The sequence below is a fragment of the Elephas maximus genome, chromosome 24 (genome assembly GCF_024166365.1).
Source record: "Elephas maximus indicus isolate mEleMax1 chromosome 24, mEleMax1 primary haplotype, whole genome shotgun sequence".
NCBI lineage: Eukaryota > Metazoa > Chordata > Mammalia > Proboscidea > Elephantidae > Elephas > Elephas maximus.
In genome coordinates, this window is record NC_064842.1 from 57595358 (window position 1) to 57621567 (window position 26210).

The 26210-nt window shown below is 36.9% G+C and overlaps 1 protein-coding gene across 1 annotated transcript in view; it reads left to right on the forward strand.

Annotated features, from left to right (window-relative positions):
- The window catches only part of RGS21 (regulator of G protein signaling 21), a 30428-nt gene extending 8698 nt beyond the window's left edge, over positions 1–21730 (forward strand). Inside the window, exons 3-4 of the mRNA XM_049868538.1 lie at positions 653–819; positions 21527–21730. Coding sequence (XP_049724495.1) covers positions 653–819; positions 21527–21730 — 371 coding nt within the window. The remainder of the gene's footprint in view (positions 1–652; positions 820–21526) is intronic.
- Positions 21731–26210: the final 4480 nt, after the last annotated feature.

The following is a 26210-nucleotide window of genomic DNA, read 5'->3' on the forward strand; positions in this document are numbered from 1 at the left end:
TAAGCCAAACCAACATCTTCTAATTCCTTAGCATCAAACTGTGTTTATTCACCAAATCATAGCACATACATATTCCTATCGTGAAGTTACTACCACATCATTAACTTGACCTGGGCTTAGTGTAACAAAAAAAAAAAAAGTGCCATCAAGTGAATTCTGACTCATAGCGATCTTCTAGGACAGATTAGAAATGCCCCCACAGGGTTTCCAAGGAGCAGCTGGTGGATTCGAACTGCCGACCTTTTGGTTAGCAGCCGAATGCCTAACCACTGCACCACCAGGGCCCCCAGCTTAGTGTAAAGGGCCTAAGAAGCAAAGCCCATGGAGTTTCCTATGACGTAGCTACCATTAAGATCTACTCTTAAACGTAACTCCTGGATTTTTCAGATCAAGGAAGAAAAAAGTAAAGGTCTTCTTTGTCAATGCAGTAAACACATATATAAATATAAATATTTTATATTTACGATCACTGATTGGAAATGAGATTTTCTGAAGTTAGAAACTGAAACATGCAGTATTTGTTGTATTTAGAGGAACTGATAAACATTTGTCACTGAATACTCAATAAATTCTCATTGTATATGATGTACTCATTTTGGTCACATAACTTGTGTATGATATTATATAAAAGTTTTTCTTATATACTTTATAGCTGGTCTAGATGCTTTTAAAACATTTTTAAGATCAGAGTTTAGTGAAGAAAATGTAGAATTCTGGCTCGCCTGTGAAGATTTCAAGAAAACAGAAAGTGCAGAAAAAATTGCTTCCAAAGCCAAGATGATTTATTCTGAATTCATTGAAGCTGATGCCCCTAAAGAGGTAAGTGAACTATTGCAAAATAGTGAAGATTCAACCGTTAGCATACCTTCTACCAATTAAACCAAAAAAAAACCAAACCCACTGCCGTCGAGTCGATTCCGACTCAGAGCGACCCTATAGGACAGAGTAGAACTGCCCCACAGAGTTTCCAAGGAGCGCCTGGTGGATTTAAACAGCCGAGCTTTTGGTTAGCAGCCGTTGCACTTAACCACTGCACCACCAGGGTTTCCTTTGATTAGTAGATGTTAAATCCATCTAAATAGTAATCAAATCATCATTTTGTATTTAAATAGAAAATGTCAGTAGATTCCAATAGAAGCTCACTGTGATAATCTTCTGAAGCCCTGGTGGCACAGCGGTTAAGAGCTTGGCTGTTAACCAAAAGGTTAACAGCTCAAATCCACCAGCTCCTCCCTGGAAACCATATAGGGCAGTTCTGCTCTGTCCTAGAGGGTCACTATGAGTTGGAATTTACTCAATGGCAACTTTTTTTTGGGGGGGGGCAAGATAATCTTCATATCTTCTATCACTAATTCACTGATCAATCTTCTATCATTGATTCAGTATGTGCGAGATATGATCAATATTTCCGTCTTCTTTGAATGACATGCAGGCTTTTGAAAAATAGTCTAATATCTGAAATTAAACAACTCTAAAGTCAACTCCACAGAAAATTCTACTTAAATGTGCTGTTGGGATTAAAGTTCCGTTTCTTTTTCCCTTTTGTAAACTATGGAGTTAAGTAAGGTCACCATGGAATGGCATTCTTGAAAATGTATTAGAAAAACAACAACAACATAAATATGGGGGAAAAAACAAAAATTACTAACAGTAAAAATACCTCATTTTTAATACACTAGATATCTAAATTATGACATATAATAATCTCTTACTTTCCAAAAGGAGTTCTGCTTACCTTTATTTCTTTGATGGTGAAAATGAGCCAAAGGCCTGAGACATGGTCTCAGGTTATTAGGACCCAACTGTGTGCTTTAGGAAACCCTGGTGGCGTAGTGGTTAAGAGCTGCCAAAAAGCTGGCAGTTCAAATCCACCAGGGGCTCCTTGGAAACCCTATGGAGCAGTTCTACTCTGTCCTTGTGGGTTGCTATGAGTCAGAATCGACTCTACGACAATGGGTTTGGTTGGTTTTGGTACTGCTTTAAGGTAAAGGAAATAGAAAGTGTCTTAGAGAAAAACCTAGAATGATTTTTATAATATTCCCCAAAAAGTGTTTTATGTATGGTACATCTTATTTATAGTTGATTAAATTCCCAGAACCAAAGCCAAAATAATCTCTACATACCTCTTCATTGTTTAATTTTAAAGTTTAAGCAGATTATATTTGAAACTGTTTTGGAGTCCTCACAGAATATATATGCAAAGGGCTTTTATGCATAAGTAGCAAACAAAAAGCTACATTAAACTACTAGTAGAAACCTTAACCAACCTTTCAGTTTGCAGCCAAGTACATTAGTCATTTGTACAACCCAGGGATGGCAAACTATTAGTACCAAAACAAAAAACAAAGACAACATTGCCTTCGAGTCAATTCTGACTCATAGTGACCCTATAAGACAGAGCAGAACTGCCTCGTAGGGTTTCCAAGGCTGTGATCTTTAAGTAAGCAAACTGCCACATCTTTCCCCTATAGAGTGGCTGGTGGGTTCAAACTACCAAACTTTCAGTTAGCAGCTCAACACTTAACCACCGCACCACCTGAGCTCCTTGAAACTACTAGTACCAAACCTAAAATATAAAAAAAATAACAGAGGTGAAATACTGATAACTTTGTAGGTGAAAATAACCACATTTTCTGACCCAAAATAAGGATGCACGGTTTGAAAAAAGTGAACATACTTATGGATGAGATGCAAACACTTTCAGAAACTCTAAAGCATGAAGTTGCCATATCAGTAGTTTAAGCTTTAAAAAAAAAAAAATTTATTTTTTTTTTAAAGCTTTGGGTGGACATTAATTATTGCAGCATTTTTTTTTTTTTTTTATTGGTCTAGAGTATAGTGTTACAAACACGAGCTACTGAAGTGTGGCCTGGAATTTATTGGGAAAAGGAAAAAGAACTTTAACTCCTGTGGACCTGTTTCAACATACATTTCCCAGTCGCCATCAAAGAATCAATAAATAATTCCAGAAAATTGAAAATATGGTATATAAGATTTGTCAAATTGATTGAATGTATCATTCCCTAAAAGGTTTTGAAATCAACCCTGAAGAGATTCTATTTATTGTGACATTTGTATGAAAGCCAGATTTTTTTTCTTCTTTTTCTAATTAACTGTGGTTGCTTTAGGATAACATTCTCAAACATTTTGTATGAAAACTCCTCTAATAAGAAATGTAATCTTTAATTATAGCAGAATGCAAAGTTATAATGCAAATATATGATAAATTGTCAATTTTCACAGAACAGTAGTTTATTTTCTAACCCTTTGTCTTAGTTATCTAGTGCTGTTATAACAGAAATACCACTAGTGGATGACTTTAACAAACAGAAACTTATTCTCTCATAGTTTAGGAGGTTAGAAGTCTGAATTCAGGGCATCAGCTCTAGGGGAAGGCTTTCTGTCTCTTTTGGCTCTGGGGGAAGGAAGGAAGGTCCTCATCTCCTTGCAACACCTGTGGGCCTGGCATTCCTTAGAAGTCTCCATGTGTCTTGGCATCAATCTTCTCCTGAGTTTAGCAGGTTTTCAGCGCAAGGACTCCAGATCTAAAGGATGCACTCTGCTCCTGGCTTTTCTTTGTTGGTGGTAGTCAGGTGCCTCTCCTCTCTGCTTGTTTCTCTCTCCTTTTTCTCTTGTAAGATAAAAAGGTTGACTCAAGTAAAGGTGTGACTTGAATAAGGGTGTGACACACGTCACATCCTCTTGTAAGATGGTGACTCAAGATACACCCCACACTGATCTAACCTCATTAGCATATAGAAGTCAGGATTTACAATACATCCCAAAATGGAAGATAATTACATCAGATCATAAAATGGAGGACAACCACACAATACTAAAAATCATGGCCTAGCCAAGTTGACACATATTTTGGAAGGGACACAATTCAATCCATGACACCTTTCTTTCCAAAACAATTTTTATAGAAATAACTTACCTAAATAATGTAATTTTTATTTTAGGAAATAAAACTTCTACAGCTTTTTATAATTTATCAATCTTATTAATTTTGACTAAATCAAATATAAGTTTACAACTGTTTTCCAAAGTAATAGTTACATTCTCTGCTTGAAGTATCTCTAACAATATTTTTATTGATATGGCAAAATTCATGGAAAACATAATTATATCTATTTTTATTTTGAAAATAGTCTTTCTCTTTCGTATTATTTATCATTGATCGTTTCTAGTATTTAGATTACTAAAGAGCATTTGCCTTTTACATTTTGAATCATTGTCTTCAAGGTATTTCTCTATAGTTTATTAGTTATATATAACTGTTAGTATGTTTGTTCATTCATTCATACAGCTGCTAACCAAAGGTCGGCAGTCCGAATCTGCCACGCGCTTCTTGGAAACTCTATGGGGCAGCTCTACTCCGTCCTATATGGTTGCTCTGAGTTTTGGGTTATGTTGGTTCATTAAGCTGATTTTTTTGACTGTCTCTTGCCACAATGAAGTCATAGACTAGAAGACGAAATTAACATGTAATAAAAACGGTTAAATACATAATAAGAAGAGTGATAAAACCACATTTAAAATTTGTTGTTAGCATAGTGGAAAGAATGATTAAGTCTAACTGGGATTCATAGAGTGGTATATGTATGAAATAGGTTTTGCAAAATAAGTCATATTTTATGAAAAGAGCAAATAAAAGAAGAATATTTCACACAGAGGTCACAGTGGTATAGCAAAGAGGAACACAATTCCCTAGGGTTTTCAGGAGATTACTGTCTATTGGGTCTTGCTAAAGTGAGCAGAAGGTGTAGGGGATGAGGTTGGAAAGGCAGGGAGTAGTGAAGATGAAGAGTGGGCAGGAAATGGTCTAGATTTATCTAGTAGGCTGAGTTGATAAGATAGGTGATCGATTTGATGTGGAGATTGGAAAATATGATTTTCCTAAGTAGAAAATTAATTAAAAAATGAGATTTATGTGAATATATTCTCCATTTTTTCTATATTCAATAATAGTTGTGTAATTGACTTTTATAAATAAAATTATAACCAATTTTCTTTGTAGAAAGCCCCAAAATAAAGAACAATAATAATCATGTTATCTAGATCTCTATTAAATCCCATTTACTTTCTTTTCAATTTCTTGTGACTTTATCCCTTCAGCTATAAAATTGATAGCATGACATTAATTTGTGACTGATGCAATTAGACAGTTTATAATTAAATAATATTAAGTTTACTAAGGAAACCATGGTGGCATAGTGGTTAAGTGCTATGGCTGCTATCCAAAAGGCCTGCAGTTCGAATCCACCAGGCTCTCCTTGGAAACCCTATGGGGCAGTTACACTCTGTCCTATAGGGTCACTATGAGTCAGAATTGACTCAACAGCAACAGGTTTGTTTGTTTGCTTTTTCTTAAGCTTACTAAATGTTTTCTGTTTGTAAATTGACATTATTAATGGTTGTCAATGTTGTGCCCTAATAGGCATACACTTTCCCTAACAGTGTTACCTTCTCTTTGATTCCTAAATTAACAGGGCACTAGTGAGATGCAGTGGAAAACCCAAAGTTTGGAGCCACCTAGGCCTGAGTTCAAATCCTGACCCCTCACCTGTGTAATTTTGTAGTAAGCTATTTCATCTCTCTGAGTCTCAGTCTTCTCACCTATAAAACTAGCATAGTAATACCATTCATGTAGGACAGATAAGTATAGTTACACATAATGCAATGTGTCTAGTTATACATAATGCAAAATGGTCTTTAAAAATCTTCATCTCTTTCTTTCTTTAAACAAGTGACTATAAATGTTACTGAATCAATCTGATGGCTACCACTACTTAACTTCGAAGAACATTTGAAGACCAGCAACTCTAAGAGACTTAATAAATGCGTGAACTTGAACACATTACAAATCATCAGATTTCAAAAAGAGCTACTCAACTATACAAAGTATACTTGGATGGGTTCAGGAGGAAATACTGCAGGAAAAAATAAGGGGGTGGGGATCACTCTAAGAAAGGAAAGTGATCTCTTAGATAGAGCTGAAATGTGTCTGTGTGCGTGTGTGTGTGTGAAAAAGGTATTTTGACTAAGCTGAAAATGAGAAAATTAGTAGACAAGCAATATAGTTTTTAAAGCATCTCTACTTTTTACACAAGGAGAACCTTTGAGTGGCAAAGAATAAAAATTCTTAAACTTGTATTTATTCTTCCTTCAACTTTGACCATTTACTTTATAATATTTGGGAAAGTTCAAGGAAATACTATTATGTGTTATCAATAAAATGCTTTAAAATTTTTAAATAATATTTTCATATCCAACTATCTAACACATTGACACATTTTAAGACATTTTATATCATTTTTCCCTTCTACTGTAAAAATCATAATAGGATGGGAAATACATCATTAGAAAGAAATTTGTTTATGTCAATTGTCACTCTGTGAGATTGGAAAATTAATGCCAAAGTCATACTGCAGTGCAACATTTAAAAATTTTAGGAATTCAACTTTCATATTATTACCAATCCAGGAACAAATATATTGGCAGTTACTTAAGTCAAAAAAATATTGGTACAAAATATCTAATTCTTAAATTTACTTACTAAATGTGAGGGCGTCATAATTCATAAAGCAAAAAAGTCATAAAGGAGAAGAATGTGCAAGACACTTTTTAATATTTGTATCTGACTTCTTGCATACTTTTTTTAATGCAGTAAAATGTTATTTATTAACTCTTATTTCACTTCAATAAATACTTCTCTGCTTACTCTTTACCTCCTAATAAGATAACATCCATGGTGGAAGGGACTCTCCGTCTAGGCAGCTAAGTTGTCAGGTGCTATTGAGCCAATTCCAACTCATTGCGACCCCATGTGACAGAGTAGAACTGCCCCAAGGGTTTACTAGCCTATAATCTTAATGGAAGCCGATCTTCAGGTCCTTCTCCCAAGAACCACTGGCTGGCTACAAACTGCCAACATTTCAGTTAGCAGCCAAGAGCTTAACCATTCGTGCCATCAGGGCTCTTTTCTAGGCAAGAGAACAGATAATAAACACATAAGCATAACACAATATGTTAAGTGTCTACTAGACAACTCTCATTAAGAGGCTGTATGAAAATAAAATATGTAGGAAACATGATTTACTCCAAAAGAAGATTTAAATATAGTTGGATAAAATAGTAAAATTTACAGAACTAGAAAAAATAACAAAGCAACAAATGATTAAGTAAAAAAAAAAAAAAAAGGTTAAAGGGTTTGCATTATATCTGAAAGGATATAAAGATCAAATAGTATTGTGACGGGATATTGAGTAAGGCCTTTATTTTAAATAAGGTTATTTTAAGTTGAGCCTTCAGGGAAGAAATAGATATATTCCTTATAATAGCGTTAATGATAGAGAGAAGTCCAGGAAAACAGGCATCTAGAAGCATTTTTTGCTATTGCTATAATGCCAATTTTCTATTCATAATTTTTTCTCTTTGCATTTTAAATGCCACTTCTCCAAAGTTTTGATGTTATTTTGAGTCGTAGTCCTCTTCACAAGGTGCTGCTTGACAACGATGCCCCTAAGTATAGAATTTTATAATGTTTGCTTATTTATTAATATCATAAGTTTTTATTCAATAATCAATAGTTGACTGTCTACTATATGTCACGATGGTGCAGCCAAGAAAAAGAGAAGTATGGATCCTGAATAAATAAAGCTAACCATCTTGGTAAGATGACTCCAGTAAAAAAAAAAAAAATGTATTTTAAACTTTTGTGAGTGTCATGATAGGGAAGTACGATGTTATGATAGCATTTAAGGAGCCCTGGTGGCACAACAATTAAGTGATCAGCTGCTAACTAAAAAGTTGGTGTTTCAAATCCATCTCGTGGCTCCATGGCAGAAAGACCTGGGGATCTGCTCCCATAGAGATTAATTTGTTCCCCTCAAATAAATTCGGACTCATAGTGGCCCAATAGGACAAAGTAGAACTGCCCCATATGGTGTCCAAGGCTGTAATTTTTATGGAAGGAAGGTCTGGTGGCACAGTGATTAAGAGCTCAGCTGCTAACCAAAAAATCAGCAGTTCTAATCCACCAGCTGCTCCTTGGAATACCTATGAGGCAGTCCTATTCTGTCCTATAGGGTCGCTATGAGTCAGAATCGACTCGACAGCAGCAGGTTTAGATTTATGGGAATCAAATTGCCATATCTATCGCCTGTGGAGCATCTGGTGGGTTAGGATCGCCTACCTTTTAATTTGGGTCCCAGAGCTCCTCCCCTAAAGATTACAGCTTAGAAAACACTATGGAGCTATTCTGTTACATGATGTCTCCATGAGTATGAATTAACTCTACGGCACATGACAATAACAACATGGTAGCTTGCGTTAGGAAAACCCAAGTCTAGGGGATCAGAAATGTCTTCCTTGTTGCTGTTAGGTGCCATGGCATCCATTCCAATTTATAGCAACCCTATGTACAGCAGAGCAAAACACTGCCCAGTCCTACACCATCCTCACAATCGTTGCCATGTGTGAGCCCATCATTACAGCCATTGTGTCAATCAGTCTTATTGAGTGAGGGTCTTCCTCCCTTTTGCTGACCTTCACTTTACTAAGCATAATGTCCTTCTCCAGTGACAGTTCTCCCTTGATAACATTTACAAAGTATGTGAGATAAAGTCTCACCATCCTCACTTCTAAGGAGCATTCTTGCTCTACTTCTTCCAAGACAGATTTGTTCATTCTTCTGGCAGTCCACGGTGTATTCAATATTCTTTGCCAACACCGTAATTCAAAGGCCTCAATTCTTCTTCAGCCTTCCTTATTCATTGTCCACCTTTCACATGCATATGAGGCCATTAAAACTACAATGGCTTGGTTCAGGCACACAGTAGACCTCAAAGTGACATCTTTGCTTTTTAACACTTCAAAGATGTCTTTTGCATCAAATTTCCCCAACTCATGGCATTGTTTGATTTCTTGATTGCTGCTTCCATGAATGTTGAGTTTGGATCTGGGTAAAATGAAATCCTTGAGAACATCAGTATTTTCTCCATTGATCATGATGTTGCTTATTGGTCAAGTCATGAGAATTTTTCTCTCCTTGTGCTGAGGTGTAATCCATACTGAAGGCTATAGTATTCGATTTTTATCAGTAAATGCTTCTAGCCTTCCTCACTTTCAGCAAGCAAGGTTGTGTCATCTGCATGTCACAGGTTGTTAATAAGTCTTCCATCAACTCTGATGCCACAATCTTCTTCATATAGTCCAGCTTCTCAGACTACTTGCTCACCAAACACATTGAGTAATAAGTATGGTGAAAGGATCCAACCCTGATGCACACTTTTGCTGATTTTAAACCATGCAGTATCCCCTTTTTCTGCTAGAACGACTGCCCCTTGGTCTATGTACCTGTTCCTCATGAGCATAATTAACTGTTCTGGAATTCACATTCATCTCAAGATTATCCATCATTTGCTATGATCCACACAATCCAATGCCTTGCATAGTCAATGAAACACAAGTAAACATTTTTCTGGTATTCTCTGCTTTCAGCTGAGATTCATCTGACATCAGCAATGATATCCCTTGTTCCACATCCTCTTCTGAACCTGGCTTGAACTTCTGGCAATTCCCTGTTGATGTACTGCTGAAACCACTTTTGAATGATCTTCAGCTAAATTTTACTTGCGTGTGATGTTAATGATATTGTTTGATAATTTCCACATTCTGTTGGAACACCTTTCTTTGGAATGGGCACAAATATCCTTGGAAACCCTATGAGGCATTTCATAGGGTCGCTATGAGTCGGAATCCACTCGATGGCACTGTTTTGTTTTGTTTTTTATAGGTATCTGTCTTACAAATTCCTTGGCATAGAGGAGTAAGCCCATCAAAGCTGCATCCATTTGTTGAAACATCTCAACTGGTGTTCTGTCAATTCCTGGGGCCTTGTTTTTTGCCAATGCCTTCAGTGCAGCTTGGACTTCTTCCTTCAATACCATAGGTTCTTGATCACGATTTCAGGTACTTCCTGAAATGGTTGAATGTCGACCAATTCTTTTTGGTGCTGTGACTCTGTGTATTCCGTCCATCTTCTTTTGATGCTTCCTGTGTCATTCGATATTTTGCCCATAGAATCCTTCAATATTGCAACTCCAGGCTAGATTTTTTTCTTCAGTCCTTTTAGCTTGAGAAATGCCAAGTATGTTCTTCCCTTTGGGTTTCTACCTCCAGGTCTTTGCACATTTCATTATAATATTTCACTTTGTCTTCTCGAGCTGCCCTTTGAGATTTTCTGTTTGGCTCTTCAACATTTCTTCCAATTGCTTTAGCTGCTCTGTGTTCAAGAGCAAGTTTCAGAGTTTCTTCTTTCTTTCCCATCTTTTTAATAACCTTTTTCTTTCTTCATGTATGATGTCCTTAATGTCACCCCACAACTCATCTGGTTTTCAGTCGTTCTTTTTCAATGTGACAAATTTATTATTGAGACAGTGTTTAAATTCAGGTGGGATATACTTGAGGTCGTATTTTGGCTCTCAAGGACTTCAGCTTCAACTTGAACTTGCATAAGAGCAATCGATGGTCTTTCTGTAGTTGGCCCCTTCCCTTGTTCTGACTGATGGTATCATCAGTGTGTGTATGCGGAAATCATTAGGATCTAGGAGGTTCGGTTGTGTAAAATTTATACTCCAGACACAGTACTAGGCATCTTTTACTATTGTGCTAGTCTACTAGGCACTGGCTGGCACTTTGCTGGACAATTCTTCCTCTTCCTGTCTTATCATTCCTCCCTCCCATCTTGTCCATCATCTCTCCTCCATCAGCTCTTCTTGTATGTAGTCTATTTGATTCCTGTGTGTTCTTTCAGGTGAAGTCCGTGTCACCATTTATGTTAATGAAAAAAAGTATTTGCAATGAATAAGTTCTCAATGTTGCAAAATTCTATCATGTGATCTCTGGCATTATTTCTATCACCAAGGCCATATTTTCCAACTACCAATCCTTCTTCTTTGTTGCCAGCTTTCACATTCCAATCCTCAGTAGTTATCAATGCATCTTGAATGCAAGTCTGATGAATTTCATACTGTAGAAGTTGGTAAAAACTTTCAAATTCTTCATCTTTGGCCTTAGTGATTGTTGTATAAATTTGAATAATAGTGGTATTAACTGGTCTTCCTTGTAGGTGTATGGATATTTTCCCATCACTGACAGAGTTGTACTTCAGTGTAGATCTTGAAAAGTTCTTTTTGATGATGAACATGATGCCATTCCTCTTCAATTTTTCTTTCCTGGCATAGTAGACCATATGATTATCTGGTTCAAAATGGCCAATACCAGTCCGTTTCAGCTCACTAATGCTTAGGATATTGATCTTTGTGTGTTCCATTTCATTTTTGAGGACTTCCAATTTTGCTAGATTCATACTTCATACATTCCACATTCCAATTATTAATGGATGTTTTACCCTGTTTCTGCTTATTTTGAGTCCTGCTACATCAGCAAATGAAGGTCCCAAAAGCTTTACTCCATTCACGTCATTAAAGTCAACTCTACTTTGAGGAGGCAACTCTACCTCCTCCTCAGGGATGTCTAGGAGATATCAAAAAATATCATTATTAAGTTTTGACCAGAAATTTGAGTAGAGGGAAACAAGACAAGATGGGAGGGAGGAATGATAAGACAGGAAGAGGAAGAATCGTCAAACAAAGGGCCAGCCAATGCCTAGTAGACTAGTGCAATAGTGAAAGATGCCTAGTACTGTGTGTCTGGAGTATAAATTGCTACACAACTGTACCTCGTAGATCCTAATGGTTTCCACATACTTATTTATTCCATTTTTAAAAAGGGGAGATCTTTTAGGAAGAGAGAGAAGGAGGTGAAAAAAAGAGTAAGAGAGAAAAGGAAAGAGAGAGAGACACAGTGGGAGGCAATCAAGGAGGGAAAGAGAAAAGCTTAGTTAAAGATACTGTCTGTATAGGACTATCTCATTTGACCATCACATTCACTATCTAAGGAGGGTATTACAACCTCCCACATTTTACAGGTGAAGAATGGACTGAGCTTCAGAAATAAAATGATAAGCCATGCTGTTATTCAGATACGGAGAGGAAGGTCTTCAGCCCATGCTTTTATGTTTCAAAATCTGTGTTCCTTTTCTTTGATCTATTACTTATTTTAAGTGTTCCTGACACAACCTGGGAACCTTGAAGTTTATGCTAAAGAAAGAAGCTTAGAGCCATCTTGCCACAGAGTATATCTTCCATTTTCGGATCTTTATTTCTCTTCTCATAAAAACCAAATCCGTTGTTGTTGAGTCGATTCCTACTCATAGTGACCCCAAGTGTTACAGAGTAGAACTGAGCTCCATAGGGTTTTCTTGGCTGTAATCTTTACTAAAGCAGATAGCCAGGCCTTTCTTCTGTAGCACCACAGAGTAGGTTCAAACTGCCAATATTCTAGTTAGTAGCTGAGAGCAAATTGCTTGTGCCACCTTCCATTCTCATATTCTCTCCAATTTGCATAACTTCATAAACTATTATTTCTTCTAATAATCTACAGTATTATTTTGACCCTTTGAAAAAAATACTGCATTTCAACACAAAAACAAGAAGCTCTGATGTTCTTTAAACTTCCCTGCCTCCCAAACCCATTGCTATTGAGTCGATTCTGACTCAGAGGGACCCTATCAGACAGAGTAGAACTGTGCCATAGGGTTTCCAAGAAGTGGCTGGTGAGTTTAAACTACTGACCTTTTAGTTAACAACCCGAACTCTTAACCACTGTGCCACCAGGGCTCCTCCCCACCTCCCCCCACAAAAAAAACAAACCCATTGCTGTTAAGTCCATTAAGACTCATAGCAACCCTACAGAATAGAGTAGAACTGCCACACAGGGTTTCCAGGGAGCAGCTGGTGGATTCGAACTGCCAACATTTTGGTTAGTAGCAAAGCTCATAACCACTGTGCCACCAGAGCTCCAACCCCCACCTCCCTGCACCCTTTAAAACAGCCTTGCATTAGCATGTTGGAGTTAGTGACAGAAATCAGTCAATCTAAGCCCCTTTCAGCTGCTTCAGCATGGCTTTAGCTTTTTTACATCTATTTTTGGCGATCTGTATATGTTATGATCTTATGTGTCATCTCCTTTACCACCACAGAAATTAGAGAGAGCATCTGGTTTCTATTCAATTGCATCTTCCCTTCGACTGCTTGTCTAATTAATCAAGCTGCTTTTGAATTCTGTATCTTTCATTTTTCTTGTCCCATACGAGGTGTTAATACTGACTCCCAACGTGTGTCATCTATTTCTGTCTCCAAAGTCAATGATAGCAAAAGAATACAGCCCTGCACAAGGATGGTTTCTTCTAGATGTTACAAAATTTGCTATTCTCAATTTTAATAGCCATCCTTGAAAACGTGTTACAGAATATTTGTTTGCCTTTCATGATGCCAAAAATGAAGTAATACTAAAGTGTTAAAAGTTAGTGGTGATTAAATAGAATTTTGTAACCAAAATGGTGACATTGATGGCTTTCATTTGAACAGTAATTTTTAAGCCCTGTTATGCCTGAGCCCTGAGATGCTGCCTCTCCCATTTTAGTCAGGGTTTTTCATATGCACACACCCTTTGCATACCGACAGCCTCCTGCTATACTACACATTCTAAATAAGGAAAGACTCTCTCGTTTGAATGTGAGAGCGCAATGAAAAACTTTTCATTCAAATTATGTGAAAGATATATAAAGCACAGTTTAGGTTCACAAGAGAGCCAACACTTTAAAATGAATAAAAAAATTTAAAACTGCTGGTGAAGAAAAGAGGAATTTGGCTGCCATAACTTCTAGTTAACAAAATCACAAGAATATGAAAGTAGCCTCCAAAACCAAGCTCAAACCCACAGCCATTGAGTACATTCCAACTCTTGAAGACCCCACAGGACAGAGTAGAACTGCCCCTTAAGGTTTCCAAGGCTGTAAATCGTTAGGGAGGCAAACTGCCACATCTTTCTCCTGCAGAGCGGCTGATGGGTTTGAACTAAGACCGTGCAGTTAGCAGCGCATGCTCTAACTAGTCTAGAGTGTTATAAGAAGATTGTTTTTAAACAATGACTACAGATGTAATTCAGGAATCAATCACTTTAATGTAATGGATTTTTGTCAGTGCCAGCCTTATGAAGCCCTTTTCAGAACTGACAGAATATAAAAGCCTCTAAAAGGCTGTGATGACATCTCAACATCTCAGCTGTCATTCCAAAAGAAACACACTCTCATGTCTTGTTTTTGTTTTTTGTTTTGTGGTTGGCAGTGTTGTGGTCTGTGATATCAAAGATAATTCATGACCTTTTGAAAAAAGAAGCAATTAAAATCTTGTGTTTCTCAGTGTCCCTGAAACTAAAAATATCCACACAAATGAAATAGAAGTAACTATTCATATCAGTATATAACATATATATCACTGATGCTTATTTAATTAATTGATTCTGTGTTCAGCCCATGTCCTTGAATTAAATAGAGTTTGAGACTTTCAACAAAGTCTAAACTTCCCTGAAGCTCCCAGGCAGCTCAGGAGTGCCTCCAGATCATGTGATTGAAAAGGTCACCTCCTGCAGGTTACTCTTTGAGACAGAAATTTACACAAGTATCTTCTGGTAGAATCCAACCAAAAATCAAATTTGAAATGAGTGCCAAGGTTGGAATCCAGTTTGTAGATATACTCCCAAGAGCGATTATATTAAATGAATTTATCTACCAATATATAAATTAGGCTTCACTTTTTAACTTTTTCCCTGTTACTGAAAATTCAAGGGAATCTAAAAGAAAAGACAAGGCACTCTTGAAAGCATATCTCCTTACCTCATCTGAATTGACTTCTCAGGAGCATTTAAGAGGGTTGATCACTCCTTCTTAATTGAAATGATTGAAAAAAATTAGTTTCAATTGGCTTCTAGGACTGTGCCCCTTTTTCCTTACTAGCTGCTTTTTAACAATTCCTTTTGCTGTTCCTACTTATAACCCAAAGGTCCCCCAGTGAGCAAATGGTTTGCACTGGACTGCTAACCTAAAGGGTGATGACTGGAGGTACCTAGGAAGAAAAAAGGCCTGGTGAGCCCTTTCCCTTAAGATTACAGCCTAGAAAACCCTATGGAGTAGTTCTGCTCTGTTAACATGAATTTGCCATGAGTCAGAATCGACTCAGTGGCAACTAACAACTCACAACTCAACATACACTCTAACAAAGGGAGGTGGTCCTCATTTATTTTCTGCTTACATTCGCTCTCCTGTGATATCACCCAGTCTCATGGCTTTAACAAAGCATCTCAAACTTAATAAATCCACATCTGAATCCTGATATTCTGTTCAAACTTTCTTCTACCCAAGTTCTGTCCATATCAGTTAACTGTAATTCCATTCTTCCAATGGCACTGGCTAAATAATTGTCAGTCATCCTTGATATTCCTTTCTTTTGTAGGCTACATCCGATCCATCATCACCTTCTGTCACCTCATTCTTTAGAACATATCTAAAATCCAGCCATTCTTAATGATTCTCTCTGTCATCCAGCTTATAACTAGCCAATTACAAGTTCCATCTGTTTACCCCTGAATATCTTTGAAATTGGTTAACTTCCCTTAATTCTCTGTGATATTACCCAGCCTAATCCATATCATTTGTTACCTGATTTTCTGGTCTTCTAGGTGTTTTTTATCCACATCTGGCCATTTCATCACATGGCAGTCAGTTACATATTTTTTAAGCATGTGTTTTCATCAGTCCCTTGCTTAAAATTCTCCTCATTGTTCTCAGCATAAATAAAAATTTCTTAGCAAGACCTACAAGGCCCTACCTAACCTGGCACCTTCATGCCTTTGCAGACGCTTGCTCTTCCTCCCCTCGAACACCCCCTGGGATTCTTTCAGACTTCTTAGGTCAAAGCCCCTTATCAATCTTTTGTATTCGTTCATAATAATCTTTCAAGGAGCAACTTAAAAATATAATTTCCTTCAGATAGTTTTTCTTGCAGAAATCATTTTCCCTCCTTCGGATTCCTTTTTCAAAATCTGCCTTCCTGGTTGACTTTCCATATTAATCATCCTTATATCTTCAGATCGTAGTACAATTCCTCAGCAGCCACTCCATAAATATTTTATGTGAAAAAATACAAGGAAAGGCTACAAATAAAATAACTATTTTCTCAGATACATAAATTAGTTTTTTTTCTGAAAAATGGTGGTAATACTACTTACTTTATAGGCATAAAGTAGCCACACAAAGACTTAGTACATCAGGTACGGTCAATAAATATCAACTCTTATTATTTGGAGTCCCTGGGTGGTGTAACTGGTTATCCTTCTTGGTTGCTAAACGAAAGGTTGGAGGTTTGAGTCTACCCAGAGGTGCCTCAGAAGAAAAGGCTGGTGATCTACTTCCAAAACAAATAGTCATCAAAAACTCTACAGAGCGCAGTTGAGGTTGGAATGCACTTGAGAGCAACTGGTATTATTACTTTATAGTTAAAATAATTGCCTTTAAATATCTTTATGGTTATTTTAGTGGTGATACCTTTGCTCCAAATACATTCCCATAGATGAAGACAAAGTTTCCAAAGGAGAAAATACGAGGAAAAAAGAGACTTGGGAGAGAACTTGAGGAATGCATATCTGGCTTGCCTTTATTTTGAAGGAACATGTAGAGCAAAAGGAGTTGCTAAAAGAAATAAAGGGGCCCTGGTGGCACAATGGTTAAGCACTCAGCAGCTAACCACAAAAGACCAGCAGTTCAAACCCATCAGCAGCTCCTCAGGAGAAAAATACCCAGAAATCTGCTCATGTAAAGATTTCAGCCTAGGAAACATTGTGGGGCAGTTCTACTCTGTCCCATAAGGTCTCTATGAGTCAAAACTGCCTCGATGGCACCCAATAACAACAACAAAAGACATAAGAAAAAGATAGTATATAAAAGACAGGCTAATTTTATGTTGAAAAGCAAAGATGTCACCTTGATTACTAAGGTGCACCTGACCCAAGCCATGGTATTTTCAATCGCATCATGTGCATACGAAAACTGGACAGTGAATAAGGACTACCAAAGAAGAATTGATGCCTTTGAATTGTGGTGTTGGCAAAGAATGCTGAATATACCATGGACTACCAAAAGAATGAACAAATCTGTCTTGGAAGAAGTACAACCGGAATGCTCCATAGAAGCAAGGATGGCAAGACTATGTCTTAAATACTTTGGACATGTTATGAGAAGGGATCAGTCCCTGGAGAGGAGCATCATGCTGGTAAAGCACAGTGCCAGCAAAAAAGAGGAAGACCCTCAATGAGGTGGATTGACACAGTAGCTGCAGCAATGGGCTCAAGTATAAAAACGATTGTAAGCATGGTACAGGACTGGGCAGTGTTTTGTTCTACAGTACATGAGGTTGCTATGAGTTGGAATCGACAGCACCTAACAACAGCACAATTTTATGTTATGAACTCTTGAATTGCCTTTGTAGTGACAAACCTTCTTTCTCTGATAATCGTATTGAATACTTAACAAAAGCAGAAACTTTTGTGTCCAAATTTGTTTAAGCCAGAAATCAAATTTCATTAAGACTTTCAAATCAAAATTACATATAATGATGAGCCAATTACACTTTCCTTCTGTGATCAAGGAAGGCTTCTCAGAAAATATGCAACAAAAACTAAGTTATAAAGCGAAAAAAATCTGCATAGTAGAGCTGGAAGGGATTTTAGACAGCGAAAAGGCTATAGGTACAAGATTTGCCTTGGGAACAGAGTAGATCTGCTTTATGAGTGACTCTGGGGACAAGCAGGAGCCATGGTGGTACAGTGGTTAAAGGGAGTTGGCTGCTAACCAAAAGGTTGGCTGTTCGAACCCACCAGCCGCTCAGTGAGAGAAAGATGTGGCAGTTGGCTTCCATAAAGATTACAGCCTTGGAGTCTCTGTGGGGCAGTTTTACCTTGTCCTACAGGGTCACTAAGAGTCAGAATTGACTCGACAGCAATGGGTTTGGTTTTGGGTTTGGGGGGACAAGTAAGGAGTGCTTTTCAAACAACACAGTGAAGTCAGGGCATGAGAAATCTCAAATACGTGCTAAGATATTTAAAGGTTATGTTATAGAAAATCATGGATTTTCAAATGAATATTTACGTCATGAAAGTGATATTTTGGTGAAACTGATGTACACAGTTTAGAAGGGAAAGACAGTATAAGAAAAGGTACCAGATAAGAGTATAGGTAAGAGGTTTCAAAGCAGCCCTGGTGGCACAGTTGTTAAGCACTCGGCTGTGACCCATAAAGTCCATGATTCAAATCTACCAGCCACTGTGCAGGAGAAAGACGTGGTAGTCTGCTTCTGTAAAGGTTACAGCCTTTGAAACCCTGTGTGGCAGTTCTACCTGTCCTATAGAGTCCCTATGAGTCGGGATCAACCCGACAGCAATGGGTACTTGTAAGAGGTAATAAATACCTAAACTGAAGAGAGAAGAGTCAGAGCGAAAAAGACCATTATGAAACTGCCATTAGACAACAGAATACACACAAGATAAGAGATCAGGACAAAAAGAGGTGTCAGAGATGATTCGTATGTTTGAGCTTGAACAATATGGAGAAAAATAATGACATTTATACAAACACGTGGGTGTGATATTTTGTCACTGACATTGAGCTGAATTGCCAAGACGCATCTTCATAAGACTACTAATTATCTCCCGGGAGCAGTATATCTGCTCATCACTTAGCAATCAATAGCTGATGCTGGCAGTTCCTTGATAAGAAAACTGAGCACATCAGAAAAATGAGAGGGATAAATCAGAAATATAAGCCTACTGTATTTCAATAACAATATTAATTGTCATTAATAAGTTGAAGTGGAATAGTTAATTATCTTTAACGTTTTAACATGATTTCTACTAAATCTAGAAATAATTTCTCACTTTTTTTGTATAACATGTATTTATTGAGTTCTTCCCTGGTAGCCAATTGGTTAAGCATTTGGCTGCTAACCAAAAGGTCGGCAGTTCGAATCTACCAACCGCTCCTTGGAAACCCTATCAGGTAGTTCTACTCTGTCCTATAGGGCTGCTATGAGTCGGAATCGATTCCACAGCAACTTCTTTTTTTTTTAGTGGGTGCAAGTCACAGTAAGGGATGTACAGAATGCAAATATCATCTATGTAGCACAAAGTCCTTTGAGAAGTCAGGAAAGAAAAAAATGGATGAATGAACTTCGCAAGGTGGATGTTATCTGAGTGTAGCCTTAAGGACCATGAAAGACTTGGGCGATGAGGGGTGACTTTCAGCTAGACTAATGGCATAAGAAGATGAACACCCGATGATAAAAAAAAAACAAGGAATTTGAGGGAAATAAATGTAACTTATTTCCAGAAAAATATTTACCTATGATTTATTGACTATGCAAAGGCATTCAACTGTGTGGATCATAATAAATTATGGATAACATTGCGAAGAATGGGAATTCCCAAATAATGGTGCTCGTGAGGAACCTGTACATAGATCAACAGGCAATTGTTTGAACAGAACAAGTGGATACTGCATGGTTTAAAGTCAGGAAAGGTGTGTGTCAGGGTTGTAGCCTTTCACCATATCTATTCAATCTGTATGCTGAGCAAATAATCTGAGAAGAACAGGGTATCAGGACTGGAGGAAGACTCATTAACAACCTGCGTTATGCAGATGACACAAACTTGCTTCCTGAAAGTGAGGAGGACTTGAAGCACTTACTGATGATGATCAAAGACCATAATCTTCAGTATGGATTGCACCTCATCATAAAGAAAACAAAAATCATCCCAAAGTGAACCAAAAAGCAACATCATCATAAATAGAATAAAAATTGAAGTTGTCAAGAATTTCATTTTACTTGGATCCACGATCAATACCCATGGAAGCAGCAGTCAAGAAATCAAAAGACACATTGCATTAGGCATATCTGCTGCAAAAGACCTCTTTAAAGTGTTGAAAAGCAAAGATGTCACCTTGAAGACTAAAGTACACCTGACCCAAGTCATGATATTATCAGCTGCCTCATTTGCATGGGAAAGCTGGACGATAAATAAGGAAGACCGAAGAAGAATTGATGCCTTTGAATAGCAGTGTTGGCAAAGAATGTTGAATATACCATGGACTGACAAAAGAGCAAGCAAATCTGCCTCATTTAACCCTTACAACAACACGTTAAGTTAGGGGCTCTTATTATTCTCCTTTATGAGGTAGAAGTTGAAGATGAAAGGAAATTGTAGAACTTGCTAGAGTCACATAAACGACAAGTAGCTGAAGAAGGGTTTGCTTGCAGACCTTCCTGCCTATCTTCTAACCTCGGGTCAGTGCAGCGGAGCTTGTCATTTATGGTAGTTCTTTTGCCAGCCCCAAAATTCTCACCTTTTTACATTCTCACCAGTTTTTCCAAGAGATTTTTTAATTCTATTCAACAGTAAGTATTGACTGCCTATTATATACTAGGTGTTCTGCTAAGTGCTAGGAAAAAGAATGATGTATAAGACAAATATTGCACCTGCCTTCGATAAGCTTTGCATTTTAAGAATCAGATCTCTTTTACAGGTTACAAATATTCTTAGTTTAACATAGATATGCTTCATATGAACTTTTTTGCTTCTCAAAACGCGCTAGAAGGTGTATTGAGTTAGGCAAGTATCTCCTCAGGATGGTTTGGGGCATTTTACGTATTTACAGGGAGAATGGAGTGTTCCAAGGGTTCTCCAGGGGTGCAGTTGTTAAAGAGGTCAGCTGTTAACTGAAAGGTCGACAGAACTTGCCATCTAGCCAGCAGGAAATACATGTGGCAGTCTGCTTCTGTAAAGATTTATAGCCTTGGAAACCCTGCGCTGTCCTGGAGGGTTGCTGTGAGTCAGAACTGACTTGATGGCAGTGGGTTTGGGGTTTGGCATGTTCCAGTGTAACACATCTCTATTAGACCTTGCTGGGATACCTGTGTGGGATGATAGTAGTAAAGGAGCAAGCATACATATGTATATAAAATCTGTGGGACAGATGAGGGCCGGTGGGGGGCGGGGTGTTATATTGCTCATTTTGGCAAACAAGAAGAAATACAAAATAAAATGAAAAGCAATGTTGTGGGAAACAATGAGGGGAGGTATAGAGAGTGGCTGTGGGTGGCTAGAAGCCAACCTAGTAAATTCTAGTTAAAGTTCCACCTGTGGAAAGTAGACTGTAGGTATTAGGTTCAAAGTACTAGAAAAAATAAAGGGCAGGTGAGGGAAAAAAAAAAATCACAGAATATGTTGTTTGCTTTTTTACATTTTGCTTTTTTTATTATTATTATTTCAAAATAAAGCTTTAACTCTGTTCCCTGTCAACGCGACTCCTTTCAACCTAGGAAAAATAATTAAACTGAGTGTGTGTTCTGCAGTCCAGACAGTGAGTGGATGGATGACCTTTCTGCTGCTTTGCATCAGATCAGCTTCGCGTTTGGAAAAAAATTCAAATAACATGTGCATCTGCCACCTGTATAAACTGGGTATTCTTTGATTAAACTAATCTTATGCTATGCAACCTTATTTTCCACAGATTAACATTGACTTCAGTACCAGGGACCTCATCTCAAAGAATATTGCGGAACCAACGCTCAAATCCTTTGATGAGGCTCAGAAATTAATCTACAGCCTCATGGCCAAGGATTCTTTTCCACGATTTCTAAAGTCAGAGGTTTATAAGAAACTGGTAAATAGCCAACAGGTTGGAAATCATAAAAAATGGCTCCCTTTCTTGTGAAGAAGGTAAATGATAAGCTAATGATCAGGATATATTTTGGGGGGAAAACAAATAATAGGGGAGATTAGTTCTCAAGCATTATATTTCAAAGTTGTTTTTTTTTTTAAATATTCAGTGACAATGTAAGTTTTTCTAGGGTTTAGAATTTTTTTTTACTGAATTTTGAAGTAATTTGTTTAGAATTTATTCCTTTTTCCAGGTACTTAAAAATCTCCTACTGGGAGAATACAGAAATGGTTCGTAGAGATATAATACACTCTCGAACCATATGTGGATATTCTTACGACTTCATAAATTCAAGAAGTTATATATTTTCATGCTGCCGTGTGGGAGACTGTTTAGCATCGTATATGTGATTTTAAACACCATTTGCATAAAAGAGAAATTCTGAACCAAAACACAACTCTCCGTTCAGTTTATTTAACTATTCCTTTATAAACAAGATATGCTACATTATAAAACGGTGGTTATCTAACCTGCTATGGCCTCACGTTGATTAAAAAGAAAAATGACAAGAACATACGCACATGTATGTGTATGTCTTACGGCTCCATGAGTCAAAGTTTGACAAAATACATCACTTAGTTCAATTCAATGGCGTAACATAGGTGCATGTAAAGAAGGGGCCTTGAGGGTGGAGATAATGGGTTTGATTATATTAACAAGAATGTAAAGAAAAAAGAGGAATAAGGAGCATAAACAAACTCTTATAGGATGAATTACATAGCTGTGACTTTCCCACACAATCAAAGATACTGCAACATTATCTACTCAAATTAATTGCGTAGTTAAGTATCTATTTTATTCACTCGTTAAGCACTGGTATTGTTTGTGAAGGGAGCCCTGGTAGTGCAACGGTTAAGCTCTTGGCTGCTACCTGAAAGGTTGGCAGTTTGAACCCACCCCGTGGCTCTGCAGGAGGAAGACCTGGCAATCTACCGTAGATTTTACAGCCTATGAGACCCTGCGAGACATTTCCACTCTGTCACATGGGGTCATTATGAGTCGAAATTGACTCTACAGCACCTGACATCAACAAAAATTGTTCGTAAAACCCAAAGAAATTTTTTAATGTGTTTATTTTGAAATGTTCCTAGTTTTTTATGTATTTGTATATAAATGTCGTATGATTAGAATGAATTTTAATGTCAAAAAGTTTTTTATCAGAAGCTATGAACACTTAAAGATCTCCCATGTTGCCATTTTATCTGCACTGATTTATTTATCTTTATTGATATCCCTATTTCAGAGATGATTTGAACATTAAAATTTGAAGGAATAATAGCACACCTGATTTTTGTTTCCACAAACCATTCATTTGATAGGCAAAATTTTTCTCCCTTTCATCAGGAATAACAAACATTTAAACACATGCAAATGGAAGATCCCTTGTCCATTTGCAAATTCTTTAAAGAAGACGTACTACAAAACTGGTTCTGAAGCATTAAGTGTATCTTAAGGTATATTCACTTCATGGGAAAGAGCTATATACTTTTTAACATTTTCTGGGGCTTCCAACCTTAATTAGTCTCTATTTAAATGGGAAATTTTTTAATTATTCCCAGAAATGAAATAGGCTTGAAGCTAGAAGGAACCTTGGGAATTAAAATTACATCCCTCCTTTCGGACATGAAGAAAAAACGAATACTCATTACTTCTAAGGTCACACAGGTGGTAAGTGGCAGAGCTGGGAAGAACAGTTGCTTTCTCAAGGTGTCACACAAGTACCTTGCTTCCACAGAAGCATGGAGTCCCCAGTCCAGAATCGCGCTGAGGCCTGGAAATCTAAAGTCTTACTAATTCCCAAGTACCCAGGCTTTATTCCTTTCATTGAACATTCTAATTGTACCCTTATCGACAATATGCATCCTCTGTCTCAGTATCATAGAACAAGACTTCGTGTTCAATTGTCTCTCTTGGTATCAAGAGCAAGATGTCATGTTCATCAGCAATTGGCTCTCAGATTTTTTTCTCATGATCCCAAGAAATCCACAAACCAAACCTTCACCACCTAGAAGCAGTAGATGCTGGTAGTGCTTGCAAGTACAATGAGTGTTAAAACGATTTCTTGAAATAAACCAAAACCAAACCCAGTGCCATCGAGTCGATTCTGACTTACAGCGACCCTATAGGGCAGAGTAGAACTGCCCCATAGAGTTTCCAGGGAGCGCCTGTCAGATACAAACTGCCATTCCTTTGGTTAGCAGCTGTAGCACTTAACCAGTACGCCACCAGGGTTGCCATTTCTTGAAATATTGGATGTCAAATTACCTCTAATACAATCCCAGCCAAAGACCATCACTAGCAATGCTTTCCCCCCATCTCCTCAACTCACTCCCCGTCTCAGGTTATAATTCTAGGTTTTCTGATTTAATAGGACTGAAAGGAAAAAACAATTGCACTTTTTTTTTTTTTTTGGAATACTTGGTAGTAAGGAATTTCAGCAAAAGATCAGATGTGTGCCTTTCACGTGTGGTTCTTTTATGTCTCTTTTGCTCTATACACTATTTTATTTCATCAGTTATTCTTGATCAATGATTTAATGGATGGAATGGTTAAAAAAAAAGATTAACTTGCAAAAAATGAATAACCACATTAATATTCCTGATAATCTATTTAAATATTTAACGGTTGTGGAATGTCATATTTTTCTAAAAAATGCTGTCATTGGATTTAAGAAATAAAGTATTTACATTAAAAACTAAACGAAGCAATAAAACATTAATTAAATTACAAGGTAATTAACTAGAAATGACCTTCAAATTATGAGAGGAGTTTTCCCAGGCACAGTGTTAACCATTTTCTGACATATTTTTAGTTAATTTATGTTTGTACTGTATTTACATCAGCCCTGAAGAAGTTAAATGACATATTTCTTTAAAAATCTTAGCTTCTTTAACAATCTAATGTAGAGCTACAGTCCATGAATTTATATAAACTCATCATAAATTTATTTATATTTCAGATATTAATGATTTCACCATAATGATTCCTATAAATTTACACAAAAATAGTTTCTTATATTTCTCTACAACTGATCTATTTCAGCCTTAAGATATAACCAACAGATTTTTTTTTTCTAATAATATGTTGTACAAATCTAAAACCTTTAGGGCACTACAAACATGAGCTACTCTCAAACTTTATTTCCTCAAATCTTTTTGGGCACTGGGTTTTTTTTTGGTGGGTAGTCTGTCTTATATACGCGGTCTATTCTATTCCATTGCATTGTTTTAGTTACTTTTCTCTAGAGTTTTTCTGGTTCTCTGTGGTTTGGCATCTATATGTACCCACAGTATTCATGAGGGGACATGATTATATGATAAAAGCAGAGAAAAGTGTTTTCTGTTTCTTTTCCAATATACTTTCTAATGAAGTTCAGTATCATCTTGGCCTTTTAAGCTGTATCATTCTGGGTATGACTTTGGGGAATAGTCTAAATTTCTTTCCTGGAATTAAAAAAAAAAAAAACTTCAATTCCATTACCCTGGATTTGAAATTTAGATTGAATTTTACTTCCTTTTGTATACATGGAAACCCTGGTGGCATAGTGGTTAAGAGCTACTACTGATAATGAAAAGGTCAGCAGTTCTAATCCACCAGGCGCTCCTTGGAAACTCTATGGGGCAGTTCTACTCCGTCCTTTAGGGTCACTATGAGTCAGAATCAACTCGATAGCAATGGCTTTTTTTGGTTTTGCCTATATGGAAACTGATGAGCTAATTGTCCCAATCATATAGTCTAAGTTATAATAATCAAGCAATATGAATCATTGTTGGAAAACTAAAGAGATTTATTCTAAAAAATATATATACTAAAGATATATATGTCTAACATATATATAGATATATATAAGATATATCTACATATATATCTTATATATATCTATATATCATATTGAAAGATATATATATCTTTAAAAACAAAAACAGACAATTTGGTCTTGGTATCATAACCTTCATGCATTTAATTTTTATGCAAAAATTCTCTCTAGCCTTCACTCACACAATCTCTACATAAGTTTTACCCCAATTATATCTAACGTGGGTCTGATTTACATTCCAGCTACACACTCGTGTAATTTATTTCATGGTGATGCCAATTAATTTAAAGTGAACTCCTTTCACAACTATGAAAAAAGGTGGTATGTTGTCACAGCAGTAATCAATTATTATAAGAGCAAGGAGTTACCCAGGCGATGTTCCTCTTTGGTCAGATTTTCTATTGCATTTTAATGGGGAAATATCAGGAATGCCTGTTAAATGCTAACTATTCACTTTATCTACGTCATTTCAGAGGTATTTTTATGTTATATACAATTATTGCTTATAGTTTGTATTTGAATGTATAATTAAGTCTAATAATGAATGAACAGATATCATTGTGTTTCCAAATATACCAGATGGTAGAAAATAACAGTTTTGAAAAAGACCTCCTTTACTTTTTAAGAGACCACGTTTTTGTTTTGTTTTGTCTTTTT